The following is a 25,499-nucleotide window of genomic DNA, read 5'->3' as shown; positions in this document are numbered from 1 at the left end:
TGGCTTGGGCTCTGGTCGGGACTCGCCGCGTTCCTCCACCGTCTCGTTTGGATGCTGGACCGCCTCCTCCGTCTTCTCCATGGGCCTGAGGGATACTTGAGCAGAAATATCTGCCACTGCGCAGAAAAGTTCCGTCACGACTGCAGAGGGTCAGGGGGTCGGCGTGGCTTCACCGACGCGTGGGGAAAGGGCAAGTCCCTATTCGGGCGCCATTATGTGGTATATAAATAAATAATACCGGATCTATTTTTGAATGAATGAATGAATAACAGATAGCTCAATAAATAAGAGTCAAAATTCGAGGTAGTAGGAGTTTTGCAGGTTTATTACAGCATAAGGACAGGAACAGGACAACCTGCACGGACTAGGATGGCAAGCCTGGCAGCGCTGCCGCGGTCAGGGTCTAGAATGGCTCACCAACAGGATCGGAACTGGGAACACTTTTTAATAACAATACATGAGCATATATACATAACGCCAACACATAGCATTACATTGCAATGGGCGTAGCAGTGGGTGGAGCAAGAGGCATGACGCGAAACAGTCGCGAAAGATAAGGGCTAAAGAGGGTGTAACTGGGTGTGCACATAGACATGTGATGCAAATGTAACAGAATATGTCATGAATGGGCGGAAACATTGGAGGGGGCTACCTAAGGAGCCGGGACCTCTAACCTGATGGTGCGCGCAAACTGGCAATGACGTGTTACTAGGAGAAGCTGGGGGCTATGAACTCTGTGCTAGGAGCAGAGACTAAAGTCTGGAGGGTCGGAGCGACATGTACCTAAACCCTATCTGGTATCTAATGTTTAGGGAACATGTTGATATAAACTAGAAGTCATGAGGGGAAAAACTAACAGACTCTAAGGCTAGAGCATGCATTTATTCTACATGTAGTGCGTGATGAAGAATATTAAATGACCATTAAATACAGTATTTCTCTTAACATGGGGCCGAATAGGCTAGACAATGACGGAAACTATTGATGCAGTTCAGTAGCTTGGGAATGCAGAGAAGGAGGACTAAACTGATAGCTGGAATCATAACATAGTCTTGGCAGACTCAGAGGCAGAGCCAAGCTGCACCGGGCACTGCGAGGCAGGAAGTAAGTGAAAGGTCGAGGATACAGGTGGGGGCTGTATCGCTCCTCAGCGAGGCTTCAGGAGACAGGAGCTGAATCTGGTGTCCGGGCCCTGTTGAGGCCTAGAAACGGGGACTTTCAATGAATTAACGTGCACACTGAGAAACGTGGCAACATAACTTTACATAGGCCTGACACTCATATTACTCACGAGAACTGGGAAATGACATACCAGAGGTGGACACAACTATAATTGCGTCTTGAATCGGACATGGGGAATACATATGCATATTTAATCATGCACACATAACATATGATGGATGACACGTAGGGACATAGAACATGACAAAATTTACTTTTCCACATTGGGGTGGCTGAGTGAACTAAAGAATGGTGATGGATTAAACCCAGATCAGTTGACTGGGGGTGAGTGTTTGATTTGTTCAAACGCTCCGTCCATCATCCCCTTTTGTATCGCTTTGTTCGCCCTAAGTGTGGCAGGGTATGCTCAGACGTGAGTCCCTTGTTCACTTGGCCACTGGATTCAAGATAGCCTGGCTGATGAGGATTATGAATCCGAAACCGGTCCCAGGATGCTTGTTTCTGGTCCAGGGAAGACATGGCTTGGCAGTTCGGGCTGGACTGTTCCCATAAGGCACAGGGTCAGACTGATTTGCATATAGCCATGTCTGAACTGGGGTGGCGGAGTGAACTAAAGAATGGTGATGGATTAAACCCAGATCAGTTGACTGGGGGTGAGTGTTTGATTTGTTCAAACGCTCCGTCCATCATCCCCTTTTGTATAGATATTAAACTATTGGCATTGTAAATGACAATGCCATTTATTTATCTGTTTTCAAAACCAACATATAAATACAAATTTTGTCATTTACAATGCCAATAGCTCAAACTTTTCAAAAGGCGAAACCATTGCATTGTAAATGCTTGTTAATGTATGCCGTGGTACATAGTTCATCTTCCAAAGACCCTGCTTGGCACAAGCCTCTGCCTCAGGCCTCTTTTTTTCGGAATGAGCGGACAAGTTCTCCAAACAGGTTTAGCAAATTGCTCCAGTTTGTCAGGTCTGAGGTCCCCCTGTGAATTTGTGTTCATCTTTTTTGGATCCATTTCACAGGGGAACGAATGAAGGAAAGGAGCGGAAAAAGAGGGTAAGTGCTGTTTCTAGAGGTCACAGTTTTCAGCAGGTGAGTAGGAGCGAGATAGAGACAGAATGAGGGGAGAAGGAGGGGGAAATGGGAGAGAGAGGGAGGGAGAGAGAAAGAGAGAGGGAGAGAGGGAGAGGGAGAGAGAGAGGGAGAGAGAGAGAGAGAGAGAGGGAGGGACAGAGAGAGAGAGAGAGAGGGAGAGAGAGAGAGAGAGAGAGCTAGCTGTCAGAGGCCTCGGTGCCAAAGCAACATATGAGTACAATTTTATTAAAACCCCATAAGCTCTGTCAGATAGGCTTTTGGGAACATAACATCTGGCGGAGGACCTATTTCAGTCCATCTGAAGCCGCTGGAAGGATTCACAAAGCTGGACCTCATACAAAACTTCCACAGAACTGATTCATTGCTAGCAGAGACTGCAACAGCCGAGGAAGGTACATAGTGAGGGGCTGTAAAACCGAAGAACGATCCGTAACCCGCAGCTCCATGCAGACCCCTTCGTTTCCCCCTTGCCGTCTCCTTCGCATCACTCCCTCTTCTTCCCTCCATACCCCTTTCATGCCTTCTTCTCTCTGGATCCCCCTCGCAGCTCCATGCAGACCCCTTCGTTTCCCCCTTGCCCGTTTCTTTCAGTCCCCTCCAATTCCCAACTCTGCCTCTCTCCCCACTTTCTCATCGCGCCCCTCTTTCCTTTGCTCCTTCATTTCATCTTCTGACCCCTCTCTTCGACCCATCATCTTCTCATCATCACCCTCTTCTGCCTCTAGCTTTCTTTCCCTCTCGTCTCCATCCTTGCAAATCCTCATTTAACCCTCTCGGGCTCATATTCTTCTCCTAGACCTTTCTCCGAAATACCAAAAGCTCCTCGGTTCTTCTAACCCCTCTCCTCCATACCGTTCCCTCCACTCTCCCTCGTTCTCATCTCCGTTTCTGCTTCTGCCCTCCACTCCCCTCCCCACCCTCTACTCGCTCTCCTCTACTGTGTTTATTCTGTCATGTACCCTTTCATCCTCATCCCTACTGTCTATTCTCGTCCTCTCTTTCCTCCATCCTCCGTTCACGCTCCATCTTCACATTCTCCTCAGGAGTCATATTCCTCTCTCTCCTTCATCACCTGAGATCCACCCTCTACCACCCAGCCTTCTCTTTATCCGCGCTCTGCCCCATCCACCCTTTCTCTCGCTTTGGCTGCACCAAGAGCGCCCCCCTTCATCCCACCTGTCTCGCTCCCGCCGACACCCCCTTCAAACAAGATAGTGCCTACTCTTCGCACAGGGCGTCTGCAGGCAACAATCCACGCGAACTCAGGTGAAGCATGAAGGAAGCTAACAGGTTGCTGTGACTTCGTGGTGCGCTTTGTTTTTGACTCCCAGTTTCTTTGCGCACCCTCCATTGGGGTTGGTACATGTTGCGAGTAACCCCTCTTCGCAAGTTAGGGAATACTGTGACTTCTGGGGTGCAGGTCGATAAGATTTACCCGTAGGGAATGAGAATTTACCTAACCAAGTTATGTCTCGGGTGCATGCCCAACCTCTGATGCATGTGTGAGGAAGCAGGTTGTACTTAACTTGTACCTGTGGCCTCAAGCATGTGTTCACCCATGAGCTTCTGTATAGTCGCCTTTGGGGTTCTGGATCAGCCCGTGGGGGCACCCATGTTTTTCAAAAGGCTGTGCCTGCATTAACCCTGGTAATGGGTCAGTCTCTTGTATCGGTGTGACGATTTCTCTCTAGCAAGTCTTTCTTCATCCATCTTTTGAGTGCCTACTCACTTATTGGACCACATTTATAGACCCCCTCCATGAGTGTCCGTGCTGTCAAGTTTCAACTGAGGACGTAGTTTCGGGTATACCCCCTGTTGTATGCTCTCTGCCTCATCACTGCAGCACAGAGGGAGGTGGGGCTCTGTAGTAGGGTGGGGCAGTCAAGATTTAAAGTCCACATTCACCTGGTCGAGTGCGACCTTGGCTTTAGTCCACTTAAGTTTGTTCGACCCTTTGTATTTTTTATGGCAGTGACCATAATGTTTGAGAAGGAGGTGGAGATGCCGTGTGAGTGGGGCCAGTGTAAGTACATCACCAGTCACATGGATGACTTCTGTGGACACGCGTGGGAGCATCTACAGCAGCACTTTGCGAATGAGGAAGACATGGAGGCCCACGGTAAGTTATGTAGGAGCTAGGCTTCACCATATTTTGTCCATGATTTTGGACATAGTTGCTCATAACCAGTACAGACTTGAAAGAGACAGTTTGTCATCTGCATACACACACAATTACATAACACATTTGTGACTAGCATCCTTGCAACCACTACAACCCTTTTGTTTCTCAATGAGCCCATACCATTTATTAAGCGGTGCTTATTAAAGTTTCGATGTGCTGAACTACAACATCAGCATGACTTTGTGAGCCGTAATCTGTGATGCATGTTCAGTAAGAAACCTTGTTCTTATTAGACCTTACTTTGACACTAGAAGAGCCATATCTTCTGGGGCCACTGTCGACCTACAAGCGTTTTTTACTGTCCAGGTTCCGATTGGATTTCTTCCATTTATTACTTGCTGTTCCAAAAGGGAGCTGTAGAGGTCAGGTGTTAGCATCCTGTGGCTGCGACGGCCTGTCTCCACAGAATTTGCTACACTTTTTTTTTTATAACATTTTATGCAGTACCTCACAGACATTTTTTAACACCGCTTTTAAAAAGTTTGAATTTTAACCAAGTCTGTCCAGCCCTTTTTAGGTCGAGGACTCGTCGCACTGCTGTAAGCAGTGTGGGCGGAGCTCCGAAGATTTAACGTTTTTTAGTAAGGGGGTTTGAACCCGCCCCTCTTCTCCATTAGCTGGCCTAGTAAATGCTGGCCAGCCATTTGAGGAGAGGGGCGTCACTCGGTCCAAGCCCCGTCTTTTTCGGATTCGGGGGCATTTTTTTAAGCTTCTTTCTATTTACTTTCTCTCCTCTGCCCCCTGGCTGTGCTTGCTTCCCTGCCCCTGACTGTGCTTGCTTCCCTGCCCCCTGGCTGTGCTTGCTTCCCTGCCCCTTGGCTGTGCTTGCTTCCCTGGCTGTGCTTGCTCCCCTGGCCCATGGCTGTGCTTGCTCCCCTGGCTGTGCTTGCTCCCCTGCCCCCTGGCTGGGCTTGCTCCCCTGGCCCCTGGCTGAGCTTGCTTCCCTGCCCCCTGGCTGGGCTTGCTTCCCTGGCCCCTGGCTGGGCTTGCTTCCCTGCCCCCTGGCTGGGCTTGCTCTCCTGTGTGTGTGTGTGGGGGTTCTGTGTGTGTGTGTGTGTGTGTGTGTGTGTGGGGCTCTTGTGTGTGTGTGTGGCTCTGTGTGTGTGTGTGTGTGGGTGGCTCCGTATGTGTGTGTGTGGGTGGCTTTGTGTGTGTGGCTCTGTGTGGGTGTAAATGCAATAGGTCATGCATTTGCGAGCTATTAAGCTATTGGCATTGTAAATGACAATGCCATTTATTTAACGATTAAGCTATTGGCAATGTAAATGACAATGCCATTAATTTATGATTTAAAAAAAAATAAAAAAAATGTCATGAGCAATGCCAATAGCTCTACCTTTAATAATGCCGAGACCATTGCATTGTAAATGCTTGTTAAACTAGTTAACATTGTCTGGGCATTCGTTGTGCATCTTTAGTACCAGAGTAACACCCAAATATAGCAATAAGCTACAGAAACGTGGCCAGTCAATGTTTGCAAAGTGCCTTCCACTGCACCGCAACATGTGTCACAGCGTTTTTAGTAACTTTTGAATTGTTTGGGCTAGAAACATCTTCTTTTGTTAAAACCTGCAGATTATGCAGCTGATGATGAATTTTGTGGCTAACGCGGCAAATCCATAATTATGCGAAAATTGCCACAGCCGCAAAATCGCATAATTCCAGTGGTCCTGACTATAGATGGCTTCTTATGATGTCTTGAGTGCTCGCTCTATCACGAAGCTTCTGTTGAACAAGTTCAGTTATCAAATTATCAAATACTCTGGCTATTTTGCAGACCAATATTCAAGCATGGTTTTTGATTTTATATTTCTCATTAAATATAGACTTTTAAAAAAGAAAAAGAACTTGTACAACTATCCGAAGATGTTGAGAGCGTGAAATAATGCCAGTGGGGATAATGTGCTGCATGTGTAAATGTAAATGTGAGTTTACTTGTAAAGCGCACTGCCACCCTACTCAGGGTATCCTAGCGCTGTATACCGCTGTGGAACCCTTCCTGGTTTTCCCTGTGAGATGCCCCCTACTGGGCACCCCCAGGGTGAAGCCAGGCATCCCAGCGCCACTGGGGCCGTTGTGGAGATTAGGCAAGCTATTGCCCAGAGTTGCAGAGTGGGACCCATGATTAGAGTATGCGCCAATGCGAGAATTGTCGAGTCCGCGGACATTGAGCCCGGTACCCTGCTTCAGAGTCTGCCGCCTCTAACCAGTGAGCCACACTTCTCCATAGCTCAATGCTTATAAGTTCCCAAAGGCAAGAGCTATTGGCTATGCCAGTGCTTGTTTTTTTGGTAGTTGAAGATTAGAAAATCAATTAAATGCTTGAGCGAAGCCTAAGGAAGGAGTCCTTGGGGTGTGAATAAGTGACTTGAAGCAGGCAATGCACCATGTGTCTACAAAAGGCTAGAGTGACGCTGCAGAGACAATGTGTGATCTTGGCCAAGAATCCATAAAAATCAAAACCAGGAAGAGTAGGGCAGGGCACTGCCCACGTGTGGAGTTAGAGCCATAAGAACTGAGGGCAATACCTTAAGTGAAATGGAAGACATACTACAGACAAGAAGTCAGTTTAAATTGAAATATCCCACATATTCCGTGTCTTAAAAACACCCACTGGCAGGAAATCAGTATAATATCGAGCACTTTCTGTGTGTTGGTACAGGGGACGAATTATAAAGGGGGGCAGCACTTTGAAGAGAGAAGCAAGCAGCGGGACTTATTTTAAAGACCCATTTTTGTTCAGACGAGAATGTGTATTTTCAGAAAAACACTGATTTCCAAATTATTATAAGGAGAAAATACAGCTTTTTTTATTATCATCTATTCGGCCATGTGTAGCTGCAAAGTGGCACGTGTCAAGATGTTTTTTGGACACGTTTGTATTCTACACGTCAATTGTGAGAACTTCAGACACTTGCATTTTTTGCCATTAGAAATTTGCATTTTGAGGACTTCAGTATCTGTCTTTACTGTAATAAGCACACGCTTAAAAATCCCAGTATGCATAATATTTCTGGCTGAAAAATCTCAAACAGCCTGAAGGCATCCCACTTGATCTGGGTCACAGCAAACAACCCCCCCCCCCCATCCCTATTGTACATCATCAAAGCATTGTAATCACCCTGAGACCCTGAACTGCGCATCCTCCTCTGATGCAAGAAATCTAGGGGTCATCTCATCTCATGCACAGCAATCAGTGTCTCTCCCCAGTAGACTGTGCGCTTTTATGTCAGCTGGGCTTCATTAAAATGGATGGCGTTGGCATGTGTTATGACCTATCTGTGCATTTTTACTTATTTGTTGTGTATACCTAGCCATGCATGTTTTATACAAGAGCCATACCTGCTCGCTTTGTCAATGACTGTTTCGCTAAGCAATAACAATTTTCTGCAACCAATCTGGTTACATTTCAAAACGTGGTGTCCTACAGCAGATGGCTCTGGGGCTTGGAACTGCTAGCCCTAAATCAGCACAATGCCACAGCAAACAGGATAAGTAGCAACCCTGTGCTATTGTGCTTGGCTTAACCTACGATTCAGAATAGTACCTCAAAGGAGAATGTAGCAAAAAAACACTGTCAGACACTACTTTAAACATGCCTAATTCGAAGTGGAATAGTCTGTCAAAACAGTTTCCATTGGTTTAAGGCAAAAAAAAGTGCCGTAATAATGCCGCACAATTTCCATTTTTGTACCATGAAATTTGCAAATCTATGCCACAATATCCTGGGGGTCTGACAAATGGCCCACCAATGGCATTCTTAAAAAAATGTCTCCTCCCTTCTAGCACCTCATTTGTTACTCCTCTTCATAGAGGTGAGTCAGACTGGACTTCTGCCCTCTGACCTTAGCCCAAACCTGGAAAGCCCCCTACTATGTGCTCCTCATACAGGCTGATTACCCTCTTAAATATGGAAAGAAAACTATTGGCCAAAATGACGGCGTCGCAACTTGCCACCATCATTAGAACACTGGTACACAAGGACCAGAATGGTTTCATGTACGGCAGGAGCACCCGGTACTGCCCCCGCAGGCTCTAAACAGCTCTATCTCTCCTGGAGGAGCTACAAGGCCTAACAGTGCTGGTATCAGTTGATTATGAAAAGGTCTTTGACATGGTGCACAGGCCCTTTTTAGGTCTCGCAGACCTAGCGCTGGAGCACGCATGCGCTCCTCGCTCTGCGAAGCTTATTGTCATCAATACCATTTCAGAAGGGGACTTGAAGCCCAACCCATCATTCCCATTGGCCAGCGTCATCATTGATGCAAAACGCTGGCCTCTGATTGAAAATTAGGCTTTTTCGTTACTGCTCTGTCTGCTTTTGGCCCTGCCCACCCGGACTGGATCTTTTACTTGCGGCAGTACACGGAGTCTTTTCATTATTGGGTAAGCACTTTCTACCCTGCCATTTTGGTTCTCCGTTCGAACACCTCCATATTCCAACTCTTCTTTATCTCACCGCTCCTGCCGTCAACAATATCAGCTTTTATGCACCCTCCCCCCCGCCTCCCCACATTCTTTCTGTCCCCGTCATCGGTGTTTTAATGTCACGGTTTTTGTAGCAGTAAGACGCATTGTTTACAGCGCTTAAAAACACAAGATGAAGTCCAGCACTACAAAAAGATCAAGTTAACGCCTGTGTACCCATTGTGATGTTTCATTACTGGCTCCGTTCGTTTCATGTATCTGTATCTCGTCCGACCTGTTATCTGATTGGACCAACACAATGTGATGCTGTGTCTTCTTCCTCATTTATTCATGCCACCTAAACTCCTTCAACCTCATGATACTGCGCGTCTCTAGTCCATATGGCCAGAGTGTTGTTATGGGCCCTCGTGAAGAAAGGAAATGCCCCACCCAGCTTATGCTTCAGTAATAAAATACAACACAAGGATATGGCATATTCCAGCCAACGTCGCCCTAAGCACACAGATCCCACAGATCATAATATCACAGCATATGTTGTACCAAGCACATAGAAGCAGGCGTCTGGCGCAGTGCGGCCCTCTTAAACTCACGTTTAAACTCACTCACTCCTGCGCTATGGAGACAGCGCTTCTAACAGCACCATTTAGGTGTTTCTAGGTGCACCCTACATCATTCAACCTTTCATTCAAACCATGGCTCCCCCTTGCTCAACACTACAAACAATATCCCCACACCATACACTCCTCAAAATCCTATAGAGCGTGGCCCCCACCCTGCACTCGCCCCAACTCAATGGCACCGCCTCCCATTCAATCCATCCCCACTTTCCACCCCGGGTCACCAGGCCTTCACCTCCGTCTTAAAACCAAAGCTTCATAACACTATCTGCAAATCTTTACACACCCTGCCTCCCCCCTCGCCTACTAAAATTCAGGCTTCTCAAACTGTCGTGTATGTTGCTTTTTATTTTTTATGTTGCTAGGGGTAAAAAGCAACATAAAAGCAGGGCCGTTTCTACCATTAGGCAAGCCTAGGCAGCTGCCTAGGGCGGCAAAAGGGAGAGGGTGGCAAAAACCTCATATGCATGGGAGGGGGCACTTTACGAACCGTTGCATTTAAGTCGTTGTCTGCTATTGGAAATGTGTATCATGCGTTGGACCAGTCGATAGACACTTCGGAAGTAAATTGAGAAAAAAAACGGCAGACAGGCAGATGGAATTAGGAGGTACAAGTCACTGCAGCTCACAAGCGTTCGCACGTTTTCACGGCCTGTTAGCAAAGCAAAGGGCATGGCTTCAGGGGCAGGCAGCGCGTGATGCACGGGTACCCAGCGCATGCTTTGGGACTAGACTCTGACACGCACGCCATTAAACAGTCTCACCAGGTGTCCAAATCACGTATTTTGTATTCCCACGTGTGCAAAGCTCCCACGAGTCCGTTAAACTCAAACAATTTATAACTGAAGAAAACTCTGAGCAGTGAGAAAGGAGACCACCAGAACCCCAGTAACAGAACCCCGTGCCTAAAATGAAAGTGTGTCCTCATGTAACGTAACTGGTGCTATGTAAAGCGCTCTGATAACTGATTCGGTTCGGTTCTAGTTCGCGCTATATAAAACTCTGCAAAAAAAATATATATATATATATACCCAAGTCTTTTTTGCTGTTGCAGTTTTATAGAGCGCAAACTTGGATCAAGGACATTACAGCGCTTTACACGAGCACTAGAGATAGATTACATTGTACAAGGTCAGATTAATTTTTCAAAGGTAGTGGAGAGCTCTGGCCTTTAGGAGAAATCTCCTCATGGCTGCGCACATTACATGAAGAAGAGAGGGCGGCAGCTCCATCGGGGGCTGCAGAGATGTCTGCCCTAACAGCGCTGTGGGCTGGGCTGGAGATTGGAGAGGGCCGTGGGCTAACTGGTGTTTGACAACAAGCACAATGCAATATATGTATTGTATCAACGGATGGGATGGGATGGTACAGACAGTGTGCATTAACCCCTTCCATGCAGCACTACCTCGCTGGTGCTGCCGTCGGCCAATGGCCGACGCGGCCGCGCCCGTTTTTTAAAACGGCCGCACTGCCGCGAAATCGCGGAAGCAGCCAACGGGTTAAAGTAACAAACCTTTTTGTACTGAGGTTGTGATCTTTGTGAGCAACAAAAACCAGGCAAAGCGGTGGGCTGCATTGTACCCATGTGGAAAGATGTCAACAGTGGGTGGGTGAAGGTTTTGTGGTTGATTGAATGGGAGATGTCGTGAATTTCACATCACACTGATGAAGTCCCCTATATCGGCAACGGTGATTTCAGGCTGCTTACAAATCTGTGCCTGATTCTTTACCAGGTACGTTGATGAGAGTCACACCTGTCTGTTGCATGTGCTCCATATACTTCACCTTCATGCCCCACTCGTCTTTCTCCAAATATTTTAACTCGGGCATTGAGAAGGTCCAATGGATGGCGTAGAACTTCCGAGCCAGAGAGGTAGTTGGTGACCGTGGTTGCCGCCTGGTACTAGACCGACATGTGATAGTCTTCTTCCTGCTTGATGAGGACTTCTTACTGTGCCTCGTCACCCATCAGAAAAAGGGAGGGTACCACCACAGTGGTCAAATGTAGACCCATTAGTGAAGAAAGCAAACAACTAAGTGGTCAGTTTGGATATTGATTTATAGGCTGTTTGTGTTGGACTCTTAGAGGTTAGGTGTGATTTGAGACACCTAGCGTCTCAGCTCAGCTCAGCAGGTGTGCGCAGTTGTTTGATCCACACACAACTTTCTCCAACCTCATCATGTAGCACCCATAAACTTGCTAGGTCTCTTAGGGGCACATGCTGGCCATCCAATGATGCTCCTGAGTGCTGAATGGCAACTTACAGTAGAAGGCGTTCATAGCCAATGAAAGCCAATGGCACAAAGTGGAACACAACGTTGAAGATGGAAAATAACCCTGGGCGCAGTGCTTAGCTCCATCCACGGAGTGTACGTAGTGTTGCCTACTTTGCGCTTTGCAAAGTAGGCGTAGTAGGCAACACTACGCACACTCCGTGGACGGAGCGAAGTTGACCGCCACCCGCCTCCCTCCCGCCCTCTTCTACATGCCTCATTTAATTTAAAATAGAGTTAAAGTAAATAAAAAAGACTTACCTTTTTATGCGGCGTCCCGGGGCTCCCTCTTCTGATGACGCGCCCATTTCTGATGACGCGCCAACTTCTTCCAGCCAAATGCGCATGCGCCCGCGTATTGGGGCTACGCGAAGTGTGTGGGTGGGCGTAGCATCCTCCCCACTTCACGAAGCTTCGCGTAGCCCCACTACGCACACTACGCCCACCCCTAAGGAAAATTGACAAGACATGGGGGGCCTGATTTAGATCTTGGTGGACTAGTTTTCCCATCACAATGGTGGCGGATATCCCGTCCACCAAAATATATATCCCATTATGTCCCATGGGATTTAAATTTCAGCGGACGGGATAGCTGTCACCGTTATGATGGAGTAACCTGTCCGTCTAAATCAGGCCCATAGTCGGCGCCAGTGCGTTGGTTTGAGATTGCTTGCATGTGGGGAGCACAGAGGGACAGGTTGTCTCCATGTGCCCAGTGCCCACCAGATGCGTCGGAGCCTTTTATTTAAACAGCGTACTTGTATCATGGAAGAGACCAACAACCGACCTGCATGGGGGTGTTCACTTGGATAATGGAGCATGTCCAACACTACAGAAGCAAAACATTTTACCATGCTAGATGTGCCTAGAATTTGTTTACTTAATTTCTGTGCTCTGTGATCTTGATGTTAATCTTGTTCCTGCTCTCTTTCATTCTGATTAATTCGAAAAATTACATTTTATATTTCTCTTGATGGGAACCACATGTTGCCTGAACCCACTCTGGTGGTCTAAACAAATCTTCTGCACTATATTCTTCTTGGTTGAAGTTCTCAGTGCACCTAAGACCTATTTCCCTCCTGCCCTTCCTTGCTAAAGTGACCGAAAAACTAGCCAATATACAGCTCATGGATCATCTAGAGGCTAATAAGGCACTACACAGCTCCCAATCGGGCTTTCGGAAGAATTACTCGACCGAGACGGCCCTCTTGCGAGCGACCGAAACTCTGCGGATTGGTGCAGATGAAGGGCACACAATGGCTCTCATTATGCTGGATCTCAGCGCTGCGTTCGACACTGTGGCTCATTCCATCTTGCTACAGTGTCTGAGCAGTGCTGGGGTCACCAAGGCGGCATTGGGCTGGCTCAAGGCCTTCCTCTCTGACCGCAGTTTTCAGGTCCAGAGAGGCACGTTTCTCTCTGACAGCATAGCCTTAGAACAGGGGGTGCCCCAGGGCTCTGCCCTGAGCCCCACCCTGTTCAACCTTTACATGGCTCCATTAGCAGAGGTGGTCCAATCATACGGCATAGAATTAGTATCCTATGCCGATGATACTCAACTGCTCATTTCCCTATCGCAGGCACCCATCTTAGCAGCGGCCAATTTTAAAAACTGCATGCAGGCGCTTGCAGGCTGGATGAACCAACACTGCCTGAAGCTCAATGGCTCTAAAACTGAGGTTCTAGTGATAGGGGGAAAGGATGCCAGTTGGACTCAGGATTGGTGGCCTCCTTGCCTTGGCCCTACACCTATCCCGGGCAGGGAGGCAAAAAATCTGGGAGTCTGGGTGGATCCGAAACTTTCTTTTGAGAGCCACGTCAACAAAGTAGCAGGGAAATGCTTTGGGATAATGAAGACCCTAAACCGTACCTTGGACCTTCTGCCCCTGGAGGCTAGACGGACCATGACCCAAGCATTAGTTACCTCCCGCATAGATTATGCTAATGTACTGCTACTGGGGACTACTGAGAAAAACCTAAGACGGCTTCAGGTGCTACAAAACACTGCAGCACGGTTAGTTCTCAGACTCCCCAAAAGAACGGCATCTAAACCCACTCTGTCTGCCCTTCATTGGCTTCCTATAAAAAAAGGATCCTATTTAAGGCACTCTTAATCTGCTACAGGATTACCGTTTCAAAAGCCCCGAATATCTGAAGGACTTAGCTATCCCCTACCAGCCCACCAGAGCACTCCGCTCCACGGGCATGGGCCTCCTGAAAGTACCCCGTATAAAGAAGGCTAGAATGGGCGGTCGCTCCTTCCGAGTGTTGGCAGCCAACCAGTGGAACATTCTTCCCATCGAAATTAGGCTGGCCAAGACCGAAACGGTATTCAGGAAGCTCCTAAAAACTCACTTGTTCACCCAGTAGACCGGATACTGCCTTTTCTGTTTTCCGCCACTCTCTCCACAGCGCGGGGACACGCCGGGATGGCGTCACCATTGCGCTTTATAAGCCCCTTTATTATTATTATTATTATTATTATTATAGATACCGTGACTGTTGTTCAGGGATTGCAACAACCGACCAAGGTCACACAGCATGAGTGTCTATTAGCAAGCATAGTTGCCACCCAACTCCAAAGTCATGGCCTTAAGCCCAAACCAACGCGCTTGACTTGAAATCACGTCCACGTACATCTGCTTCTGATGACAATAACCATATTGTAGTGGCTTTACGCTCTCAACATCAAATGCTACATCGTCCGCTTTTGCACAGTATCTCAAGAATACTCTATGGAGTACGTGGTTCTTTGAACGTAGGCACTCTGATAAGAAATGCAAGAGTGATCTGCCCTCTTCTATACTATCTCACACAAGCTCAACGTACTATTTCATAAAAAATATTCAGAAAAATCTTCAGCTGACTCCCACTGGACACCCACAGACAGTCACACAAGCGCTCATCACCAGCAGACTAGATCACAGCAACGCCCTCTATGTTGGCATCAACGCCAAGCTCACCAACAGACATCAAGTGGTTCAAAACACAGCTATACAAGACTGACACTCAACCTCCGGCCACAAGCACACATCTCCAAGCACCTGAGACCTCCAATGGCTCTCCATCTAGAAAGGCACCACCTCTGAACTCTCCTCCCTCACCTACAAAGCACTCTACAACTTAGGCCCTGCAAGCCTCAAGAGGTGGGCATGGAGAGATGCTGGCACCGTCATGGCAGTGTGAGGTGTGGTAATGGTAGATTGTGTAAGGTGCTGGCCCGGGTTGGTAGTGTAGAGCGGACAGTGTGAGGAATTGCCACCAGCAAGTAGTATGACGGGTGGCAGATGCTGGCGGACAGTGTAGGACGTTTGCGCTGATGAGGTGGGTGTCAGGTCCCAGGGTTCTACATCCACCTTTCATCGGCATGAAATTTGCTCTGTTCATTCTCTCCAGCTCCCAGAGGCTCACAGTGCTATATTAACCCCTTGCATGCTCATGACGGCTCCGGGCCGTCCAAATCCCGCCCACTTTTAAAATCGCCCACACAGCGCGAAAATTCACAGCGCATGCAAGGGGTTAAAAAAACCTCACAGCAGTGTTCTCAAAGCACAGCAACATTTAAAGGCAACACATCTCTTTGTAACATTATCTTTTTTATCAATACACATCCTTACCAAGTGAATGCGGTGAAGAACGTGAGTCCCACTAGGAACCAGGGTATCCATCGCGGCTGGATCGATGCTGCAGAAGAGATCCCTGTAATGGAAATCAGAAGTCAGGGACTCTAGCAATCAACATCACAAATGTAAGACTCAAAGACAAGAACAGTCATCTGACCACTGAAATCATCTATACCAGGGGTGTCCAACGCAAGTCTAGGAGGGCTAGATCCATGTACCATTTTCAAGATAACCCCTGCTTATGTAAATAGTTTCCAATTAGAATCACTGTATGTAAATGTACCTCATGTGTATTCTAAAAGTAGTCTGCCATGGATTTAACCCTCCAGGGCTTGCGCTGGACACCCTTGCTAATGAAGAACAACAACATATAATTTGTTAAAAGCACAGCCACATCAGGGTACAAGTAATGTAGCCATACAACTGTTCAAATGAAGCTGGTCATTTTTATTCAAGGTGCTGAAAAAATGATTTTACTTGTAATACGTTTGATTTGTTATTCCTTCGATTTATTGAACATTTAGTTAATGAAATTAATTACACAGTGAAGTCTATTGACTCAATGTACATCGATTGTAAAATCTCTCCATTAGGAGACATGTCTTTCTTTTGTTGACAAGTTTCTAAAAAAGATTTACAAATGTAACTATATAAACATCTAAAAAACAGTAATAGCCTCATGAAAGATAGCCGCTGCCTGCCAATCGTTTATCATCAAAACGCTTGACAATTCGTTCCTGAGTTTGGAAAAGCGGACAGTCCATTGACGTGTGGGTACATTTGTGTACCCGGAAGCATTAATGTATGACCTTTCCACATTTATACTTATTTCCTGTTGTGGTCTAGTTATGATCTGTCTTAGAGCGCAGCGGTCACCAGACAATTATGTGAGAATCACCCAGAGAGGGACTTTGGCTCCGCCCACTTGCAGGGATCCAGGAGTACATGTTTTGATTGGGCTGAAGTTGAGGGGTTCCACAAACATGAGCTGGCCCTTCTCACAGCTGTTATCATTTTGTTTATTTATTCAGCTGCCTGAGCTTGAATTTTCAGGGACTCACACATTCCATTGCAATGTTATTAATTTTTACTCACACAAGGATTCCAAGTAGTGCACACATTTGACACTTTTTTCACTGCATACATTTTGCAGGTTATCCATTGGAAGAATCTGAAATATGGAATTTGTAATGGGGAGACCATGCCACTCCTAGTTACCCAAAAAAAAGACTATTTTCATCAGTATTTTCCAGGTGTGCTACTACCTCAATGTAATGAGGGGTACAGTGGCCAGAGGTAGGGGCAGCTGAAGGCCCCTCAACACCGAATGTGACAGATGAGAGACAGACAAAAGGTACCTGGCATAATTCCATGGTGAATTGTATGTAAAGGTTAAGTAGCTGACATTAAACACGGCATGACATACCCATAGTATCCCCACTTACTGCCCAGGGGCCACCAAAATATAAAAATATCGCTACAGTAGCAAAAATTGTTTGCCCAAATATATACACTTCTCAACAGGAACAACCATATTCCTAGAGGTGTATCGAGGGACTGGCAGTTCCAGGCAATTCCCCTAGTGTGGCTTGAACATTTGGGACTGTGGTCAATTGTACCAGCCAGCACCATGCCCTTCGGAGGTTGGTTGTTGCAGCCCTGTACCCTTAGCCACAATGCCGGCATAATGTAAATGTAAATATACTTGTAAAGCGCACTGCCACCCCATCTCGGGGCATCCTGGCGCTGTATACCGCTGTGGAACCCTTCCTGGCTTTCCCTGTGAAATGCCCACTCATGGGCACCCCTAAGGTGAAGCCAGGCATCCTAGCGTTGTTGGGGCCGTTGTGGAGATTAAGCAAGCTATTGCCCAGAGCTGCAGCGTGGGACCCATGATTAGAGTAGGCACCGAGGCGAGAATTATCGAGTCTACGGACATTGAGCCCAAGACCCTGCCACGTCGGGAATTGAACCCTGGTCCCGGGCCAGACCTCAGCCTTAGGGTCTGCCGCATCTAACCAGTGAGCCACACCCTCCCGAATCAAGCAGGAGACTACCAATTTCAAGGCTAGTCTCCTGCATGCAAAAACCCGATTCCTCTACTGGCTTCAGCCACAGAGTGGTTGTGTGTGACTGGGAGTGTGCACTGTGACAACAGGGAGAGAGAAAGGGTTTTCTTGTGTAGAGGGAATACTCCTTGTCTAGAGGGAGAGGGGAGTATGCACTGCCAGTGACCTGCTCCTGCAGGCCAGTGCGCAACATTTTTATCATGCTCTCTCTGCCTACCATGGCGCTTTCTCTGTGCTCCTGATAGAAAACAAACAAGCATTGGTAAATGCATTAGGTTTTGCCCATATGGTCTATATTAAGTTGTTTTTTGTTGTAAATTGTGCAATATAAGTTACTGAAACTCCTTTAAAGTGTTATAGCTTGTTTATTGCAAAAGGCAATATACTGTGCTGGACACAATATGTCTGGAATGGCCAACATTTTGGCAAGGGCAGCTACCATTATGCTATGTGTGAACACATTGATGTTATGATTATGGCAGAGGTGCACACCACAATTCCAGCCAGAAATGGCAAGAAATGGCCAGAAATAGGCCAAGGATGTCTACAGTATGCCACAAATTTGAAATAGGCAGGGTGCAAGCCACTATGTTCTTGGTAAGACCACAATGCCTTTATTAACCGCATCCCACTATGTTCTTGGTCAGACCACTATGCCATTTTTGACCTCAAACCACATTGCTTTTGGTCAGACCCCAGTGCCTTTGTATCCAGACAGCTGTGCTATCTGGCAAGCTCGAACTTAAAAGTGATAGGTAAATGTCTGAATGAATCACAGCCTCTGGTAATTACTTTAGGCCTCATTCTAGTGCATTATTTTTCTTTAAAAATTAATAATAAACTGCACCACTGCGGCCGACAAGTGGTCTGGGCACCCCCGTTTTCCGCTGAAATGCCTCCGCTGGAGGTAGGGGTTCCGCAAGGGTCCATTCTGAGCCCCACCCTTTTTAATATCTATATGGCTCCTCTGGCGGAGGTAGCGGAATCTTTTTTGTGCCCAGATCATATCCTATGCTGATGACACCCAGCTACTTTTCACGTGTAACAAGGGTGAAGATCTTGACAGCAATCAGATCAGGGAGTGTCTGGAAGCTGTGTTTGAGTGGTTTCAGAGACATAGTCTGAAATGCAACTATGATAAGTCGGAGCTGCTCTTCTTTGGAAGTCCGCCTAATCCCGAGTGGCGGTCTTGGTGGCGGCGGGATATGGCACCGCCTGGGGATACCTCGCAAAAAGCCAAAAATCTGGGCATCTTATGTGATGTTGATCTTTCTTTTAGACCCCAGGTTATAGGGCTGACTGGAAAGTGCTTTGGCACCTTGAAGATGCTGTGGAAATTCCTCCCACTAATATCCCTCCAACACAAAAAAATCACAGTGCAGGCCTTGATAGGCTCGCGGCTTGATTACGTGAATGCCCTCTACCTAGGCCTCCCTAAATATCTTTTAGCTCGTTTGCAGGTCGTGCAAAACTCGGCCGCTAGAGCTATCTTTGGACTACCGCGAAGGGCTCGCGCGTCAGAGTTGCTAGAGAAACTCCACTGGCTTCCAATTGCCAAGAGAGTCACTTTTAAGATCTTGACTCTGGCTTACAAAGCTCTCCATCACATCGGTAAGTATTTCCGGAAACGGATGGCTTTCTATGTTCCAAAGAGGGCCCTGAGGTCCGCACGACTAGCCAAAGCTACTGTCCCTATAATTAAGCGTGCTCGTACTGGAGGCCGCTCTTTTCGGTATCTGGCCCCTTGTTGTTGGAATGAGCTCCCTATTGCCCTGAGAACTATGTCTAACCTGCTTGCCTTTCGAAAGGATCTGAAGACGTGGCTTTTCGCCCAGTAAATTCTTTGCCGCCCGTGGAGAGCACTTGTGTTATGTACTTTCTTTTGACTTTTCTCTTTGCCAAAGCGCCGGGACACTCTTTGGAGTAGCCGTGCGCTATAGAAGAGCTTTCATAACATAACATAACATAACATGTGGAAATGGAAATCAGCACTGGGGCGGCCGACATAGAAGCAGTTCTGCTAACTGCTTGGCCACATCCCTGCCAGCCAGTAACACCAACAACACAAGACCATGTTTAGCCTTGCTGGGAGTCCCATGAGGACCAACATGTGTCTCACGGCAATTGAGCTATAGGACCCATGGCTGACAACGACAGTCACCCTCAAACATACGAATAATGGTTAGAGAGTCTGAATTAGTCTTACCCACTGGGAATTAATCACTCTGGGCTGCATCAAGTCCTTCGAGGAAGGAGCCCTCCTCTAAGCTACTTTGACAACCTGTTAGTAGAGGCAGACAGCCAAAATATTTGGAGGGAGAACCGATCCAAGGGTCGGACTCAAATTTCAGAGCCTGTGCACGAGCTGAGCCCTATACATTTTTGCATTGTAAATCATGGAACAAACATCAGGCAAATTAGGATAAACTTGCTTTAAATTTAAGAAATGTGTATTTCTTTCACATGTGAAGCTTTGACATTAATACGTCACATTTTAGCACTGCACGTGGCAGTACTTACTAAAAGTGATACTTTTTAAACAACAATTAGTGCACTAAGAGTCAAGGCAGTTGTCATGTTAACACTGTAGTGCGCCAGATTATTATAGAGCAACTTTGTAATCTATGAAATAAGCAAGCACAAAATATGTTTGTACCCCTGCTACTCTGAACTCACATATTTTATACATAATGAATGAGACGTTTTGGTGACATTATATTTTTGCCCAAGATCACACAATGTAAGCAGTGAAGCTGCGATTTATACAGGTGTTTTGGTTTCATTTTGTACAAATCAGTCACAAAATGATTATCATTTTGCTTTTCTTTACATTAAGAATTTGTTTTTAGGGGGAGTGGCTTGGCGCCCAACAAATATGGCGGCGTCCTTCTGAGGTCTCCACGCTCCTATGCAAAACCACACACTGCATCATCTTTCGGAAGACCTACAGAACATGGAAAGACTACACCGGCATTATATAAAGCCTTAACCGCTGCAGTTTTCCGCCGTGGTGTGGGCGTTCTAAAGGGTGGGCGGGGTTGCTTCGCCCGTTGGACGTGCGCAGCACCAGCGAGGTAGCGCTCGGGACGTCCAACGGTCAACGGCAGCACGCAAGGGGTTAAACCTGCCAGAACGTTTGAATTTCCAAGGAAGCTCCTCCACAAGACGCGGAGATACTGCAGCCGCCATTTTGTTTCACAGAACGATCTGAGATATGCAGATTGTTTGCGCGATGAAAAATGTTCTTTTTCTAGTCGCACCAAGCTGTGCCCATAAACAAGTGAATATGGTTCTTCCTTTCTTTTTACTTGAATGGTGGTCCTCTAGCCCAGTTTCACTTCACTACTTTGAGAATTCCTGAAGTGATGTCACTACGACCGCTATTTTAAATAATCGAGATAAGATAGGAGCGCATGAAGTAAGTAGCTTGTTTCAGATTTGCACTGTTAAAATGCCACAGTGACCCATAAAACTAATTCTTCAATCAGCTAATTGACATTATTTTAGCATATTACTTTTCAAGCCTGCATAGTACTGTTTAAGTTTTATTCTTTCTTCAGATCTCATTCTGCTCTGTGAGCTGTTATTTACTTCTTCAGGACTGCCTAGATCTTCTTTCAGGACTCCTCTTTCTACCCGGATTACAAGTTGATGGGAAGATTAAAGGGATTACTTCACACAGCGTCTAAGCCTAAACACTCTTTTTTTAAGAATTCAAAGTTTTTTACTGAATTCTCTAAACTAGAGGATTTAGGATTAATCCCTTCAGAGAATACCAGTAGAACCATGGATCATGCTCCAGCTCCCTCAGGGAAGTCTAATGTGAAACGTCTAAAAAAGGATCCACCTTCACCACCCAAGTCAGCCTCACCCGTTTCAATGGAACTCCTACAGCAAGCAATAAGAGCCCTTAGACCCTTCGTTGAGGAAAGTAATTCCAAATTGCAATTCCTCTCAGACAGTTGGTCTCAACTTTATACAAAACTTGCAGTAGTAGAGCAAAGTGTCTCCTCCATTAAAGACGCCACTGGTAATGTTCATCTTTTCCAGTCGCAAGTATTGGTACTTCAAAAGCAGGTTGAAGACCTCGAAAATCGAAACAGGAGAAATAACTTGCGTATTTATGGCTTGGTGGAGGGAGCAGTAGGGTCGGACCCTCTCGGTTTCTTTAAGTCCATCTTTCCCAATATTCTGCATATGCCTGAGGACACGGAAGTTAACATACAACGTGCACATAGGCTGGTACACCTCTTTTCCACTACTTCACCCTCGCAGAGACCAAGAGGAGTTATCCTTTATTTTATAATACACCGATTTGTTAGAGGTTCTGGCAGCGGTCAAAGCTACTCAAAGGATTTCCTGGTCCAGCTCAACTTTGTTTTACGCACAAGACTTCGCCAAAGCTACTGCAGCCAGACGTAAAGCATTCCTGAATATGAGATCGGATCTACGCTCAATGGGAGCTATATATGGTCTTTTTCATCCTTGTTTACTTAAAGTCACTTACAATAATAGAACAACAATTTATGAAGATCGCATACGACTACAAAGCTTCATTAATGCACATAAGACTGACCTTATGGATTCTTCGAGCTCTTCCCTCGCACCTGTTACTTGACTTTTCTAATTTCTTGTTATGAGCTGTCTTCACTTTCTTTAATGCAGGTTACTTGATGTTATTCTCATGCATTTAATGGTTTTTCTTCCTTTTACAGGTCTAGAATGTAATGATCTTTTTAGAAGTTCCTGTTTGCTGTATGCTATTTAAATTCTCATTTGTTTGACGTTTAACTCACAATTCAACTTTAAACATGTTATTTTTCGCCTTCATAGCTATCTCTACGTTGTGGCATAATCCTCCCCCGGTATCCGTTCAGTCACTTTCGGATGTCTCGTCTGCTCCATGTGGTTCCATCCCTCCCCACATCTTTGTTCTGTTCATGTAGGTATGTTATTTGTATTGTCTTCCCTTTCTTTATGTCTCTTCTTGCACTTTCTTACTTTCTGCTCTTCTGGTGTCTCCGATATCTCCACTTTTTCCTGTTCGTCTCTCTTTGCAAATATTGCTGTCATTGCGTATACAATTCTCCTTAGTCCTTTTTTCACTCACATTATGCTTGCCATGTTAACTCTTCTGAATATTTTCCCGCATTGTCCTTTTCTTCGGCCTAAAGTACGTGTTCCCTTTCATTCCCTTTATCTCTGGTCTGTTCATTACTTCTTATTATTACATATCAATATCTTTTGTTGCTACTCAAACAAATTGGATTCTGATTTAATATTGTTCTTCTTCCTTACTCTTTTTGATATTTTATGCCATTGGAGCTAATTTCTTAGAACGTTAGGGGCTTAAATTCTCCTCTCAAAAGACAGATAGTCTTAACTCATCTAGCTAAATTGGATGCTGATATTGTATTTCTCCAAGAAACCCTTCTTGTCGATGTTCAGTCATTAAAATTGAAAAAGGGTTGGGTGGGGGAAGTATACTTTTCTCAGGGTGATGGTAAACGTAATGGTGTAATGATACTCTGTCGCAAATCACTTCCAGCTAAATTCATATCACAAGAGTCGGATGCCAATGGCCGGTGGCTTAATGTTAGACTGTTATTGAAAGATGTTTCAGTCTCCTTGCTTAATGTCTATGCTCCCACCAGTGGTGATTCTTATTTTTGGCCCGCATCCACTAAACAAATTACTCTCTGTATTGAAGATAACTTTATATTAGCAGGTGATTGTAACCAGATCTTGGATCCGTTTATAGATCGAAATTCCGAAGTCTCTTTTATTCCTAATAAACCCCACAAGTCTTTTGTCCATACTATTACCCAACATAAACTCTTAGACGCTTGGAGATTATGCAATTCCATGACTAGAGAATACACTTTTTACTCCCCAACTCACCATACTCAATCACGTATAGACTATTCTTTTGTTTCTCATAATATCTCGCAAGCCCTTACAAAAGCAGAACTTGGTCCTATTTTGTTGTCTGATCACGCCCCTGTCTCAATTAATCTTGGTATAATACCCAAGGTAAACGCTCCTAGAAGATGGTGTTTTAATAATACCCTTTTTCCAGATCCGGTATTTACCTCTTCCTTTACCACTTTTTTAATGATTTTTTTATGTTAAACCAAAATGAGTCCTTGTCCCTTTCAACTGTGTGGGATGCTTTCAAGGCTGTGAAGGCGGAACCTAAAAACCTATATTTGCCTTTCTAATATCCAATCCTGCAGCTGCACACGTACAAGTCCCATACATGACAATAACCCAATTCAGGCCTCAATAGCAGTCAGTGGGGGAAATACATTCTCCTGAATATTTTTGGGAAATCTCTCACTTTCCTCTTCTATAATGTTGGCATATATGCTGTCCGACACATGGAGATTCAATCATTAGGACTCATCAGGTGATATCAGCTTGGGAGCGGGGCTGTCCGACTGTACCATTTTAAATTTAACGTGGTGCATCGTGCCGCTATGCCTTTACTACCTCAGCCCGCTTCACCCCAACTTCGGTGCTACAGCAGTGCGTATGTGCAGTGCTGGTGCGATAGCGGCTTGCAAGGCATGATGACAGGGCCTCTGCACATTTGTGTGCGAGATAGCTTGTCGTGTGTCAGGCACTTCTCTGCTCTTACCAAGTCTCGACTAAACCCACACCTGTGTGCTGGCACTGCATGACCATCTTGCACGCTGTCGCTCACAAGTGAGATGGACAGCAGCAGGACGTGGGTTTCCGGCAGATCCATTGATGCTGTCACTGGTTGCCCACCTGATGGCATTCTAAGAGCTTTGGAAGGCTTAAGGTAGAAGCTTAGCTAAAAGGGGTAACAATACAATCGAGGACCTTTAAAGTGACCATAACATCACAGTAATGACATCAAAACCCGTGACCTATTTAAAAGTTGAGAAAATAACCATTTAGTCCATAATATAGAGAATATTCCCAAGGGCTAGGTGAGATGCTAAACTGTAAGACATCGTATTGTGGCCAGGGCCGTACTGGCTGTAGCGGGCACCAGACATTTCCCCGGTGGGCCGCCAAGGTGGGGTGGCAGTTTTGGATCCCCGGGCGGTCGTTTTCATTACCGGGGCCCAGTTTGGCAGCATGGCTGCAATATCGGCCCCCTGTAACAGAAGTGGCAGTTGTGAGACAGGAGTGGTGCTTCTAAATAACCCCCCCTGTGGCCGGCTGAGGTGTAGCCCAGAGCCAGTTTCGGTTCCCAGTTTCGCCGTGATTGTGGCCCAGGGAAGCAGTGTAGCAGAGGACAAGTAGCCTCATTAATCCAGCACTACCCATTCTTTACTTGTGAAAAGAAGTAGTCTCCAGAACTACCCTTGGCTTTTTCTACTACTATGTTTTTAACTTCCATCCAGTGCTCCCACTTCCAGCCTGCTGCGTATCGGTACCAGGCGAGACCTTCCCAGCTTCATACTTCCTCACTCAAGTACAGATGTCACAAGAAGTACCAACTGCTGTCTGCCTGCTCCTCTAAGAGCAAAGGGGAGGGTGAGAAAGGAGAAGAAAAGTAAGGCAAGGATAGAAGAGAGAAGGTAGGGCAAGACAGAAGCAATAAGAGGGCCAAGAGAGAAGGGAAGGTAGTGAGGAAAGGGCAGAGGAAAGAAGGAGGAATGCCAATACATGTGCACATCGTGGTACGCAGTATGCCTTATAAGCAGGGCCACTAGAATTATGTGATTGTGCGGCTGCAGCGATTTTCGCATAGTTCTAGATTTGCTGCATTTGCCACATACTCCATCATCTGCAGATTTTAACAAAAATAAAATTGTTTCTAGCTCAAACGGTTCAAAAGTTACAAAAAAGCAGCAGTATGTGTTGCTGTGCCTGCTCCATGCAGTTTGTGAGTGGGTGTTGTGCATACAGTGTTAGTTTGTATGGCAGGAGGCCTACGTGCCCCCCAGCCTCTGATGCACAATCTCAGTTTTGCAAAATGCTGCTTAAGCTATTACTCTGTTTGCTTATACTCTGCTAGTCTCTCACTCATTCCTGTGTGA

The 25,499-nt window shown here is 46.1% G+C and overlaps 1 protein-coding gene across 4 annotated transcripts in view; it reads right to left on the bottom strand.

Annotated features, from left to right (window-relative positions):
- LOC144756375 (histo-blood group ABO system transferase-like) overlaps window positions 1-25,499 on the bottom strand; it is a 649,857-nt gene that overhangs the window by 337,303 nt on the left and 287,055 nt on the right. For all 4 annotated transcript variants that reach the window (XM_078646147.1, XM_078646148.1, XM_078646149.1 and 1 more), the window contains exon 2: window positions 15,407-15,488. In XM_078646147.1, coding sequence (XP_078502273.1) covers window positions 15,407-15,488 — 82 coding nt within the window. The remainder of the gene's footprint in view (window positions 1-15,406; window positions 15,489-25,499) is intronic.

Source organism: Lissotriton helveticus, chromosome 5_1, assembly GCF_964261635.1.
Source record: "Lissotriton helveticus chromosome 5_1, aLisHel1.1, whole genome shotgun sequence".
Taxonomy (NCBI): domain Eukaryota; kingdom Metazoa; phylum Chordata; class Amphibia; order Caudata; family Salamandridae; genus Lissotriton; species Lissotriton helveticus.
This window is presented reverse-complemented; position numbering and strand designations above follow the sequence as displayed.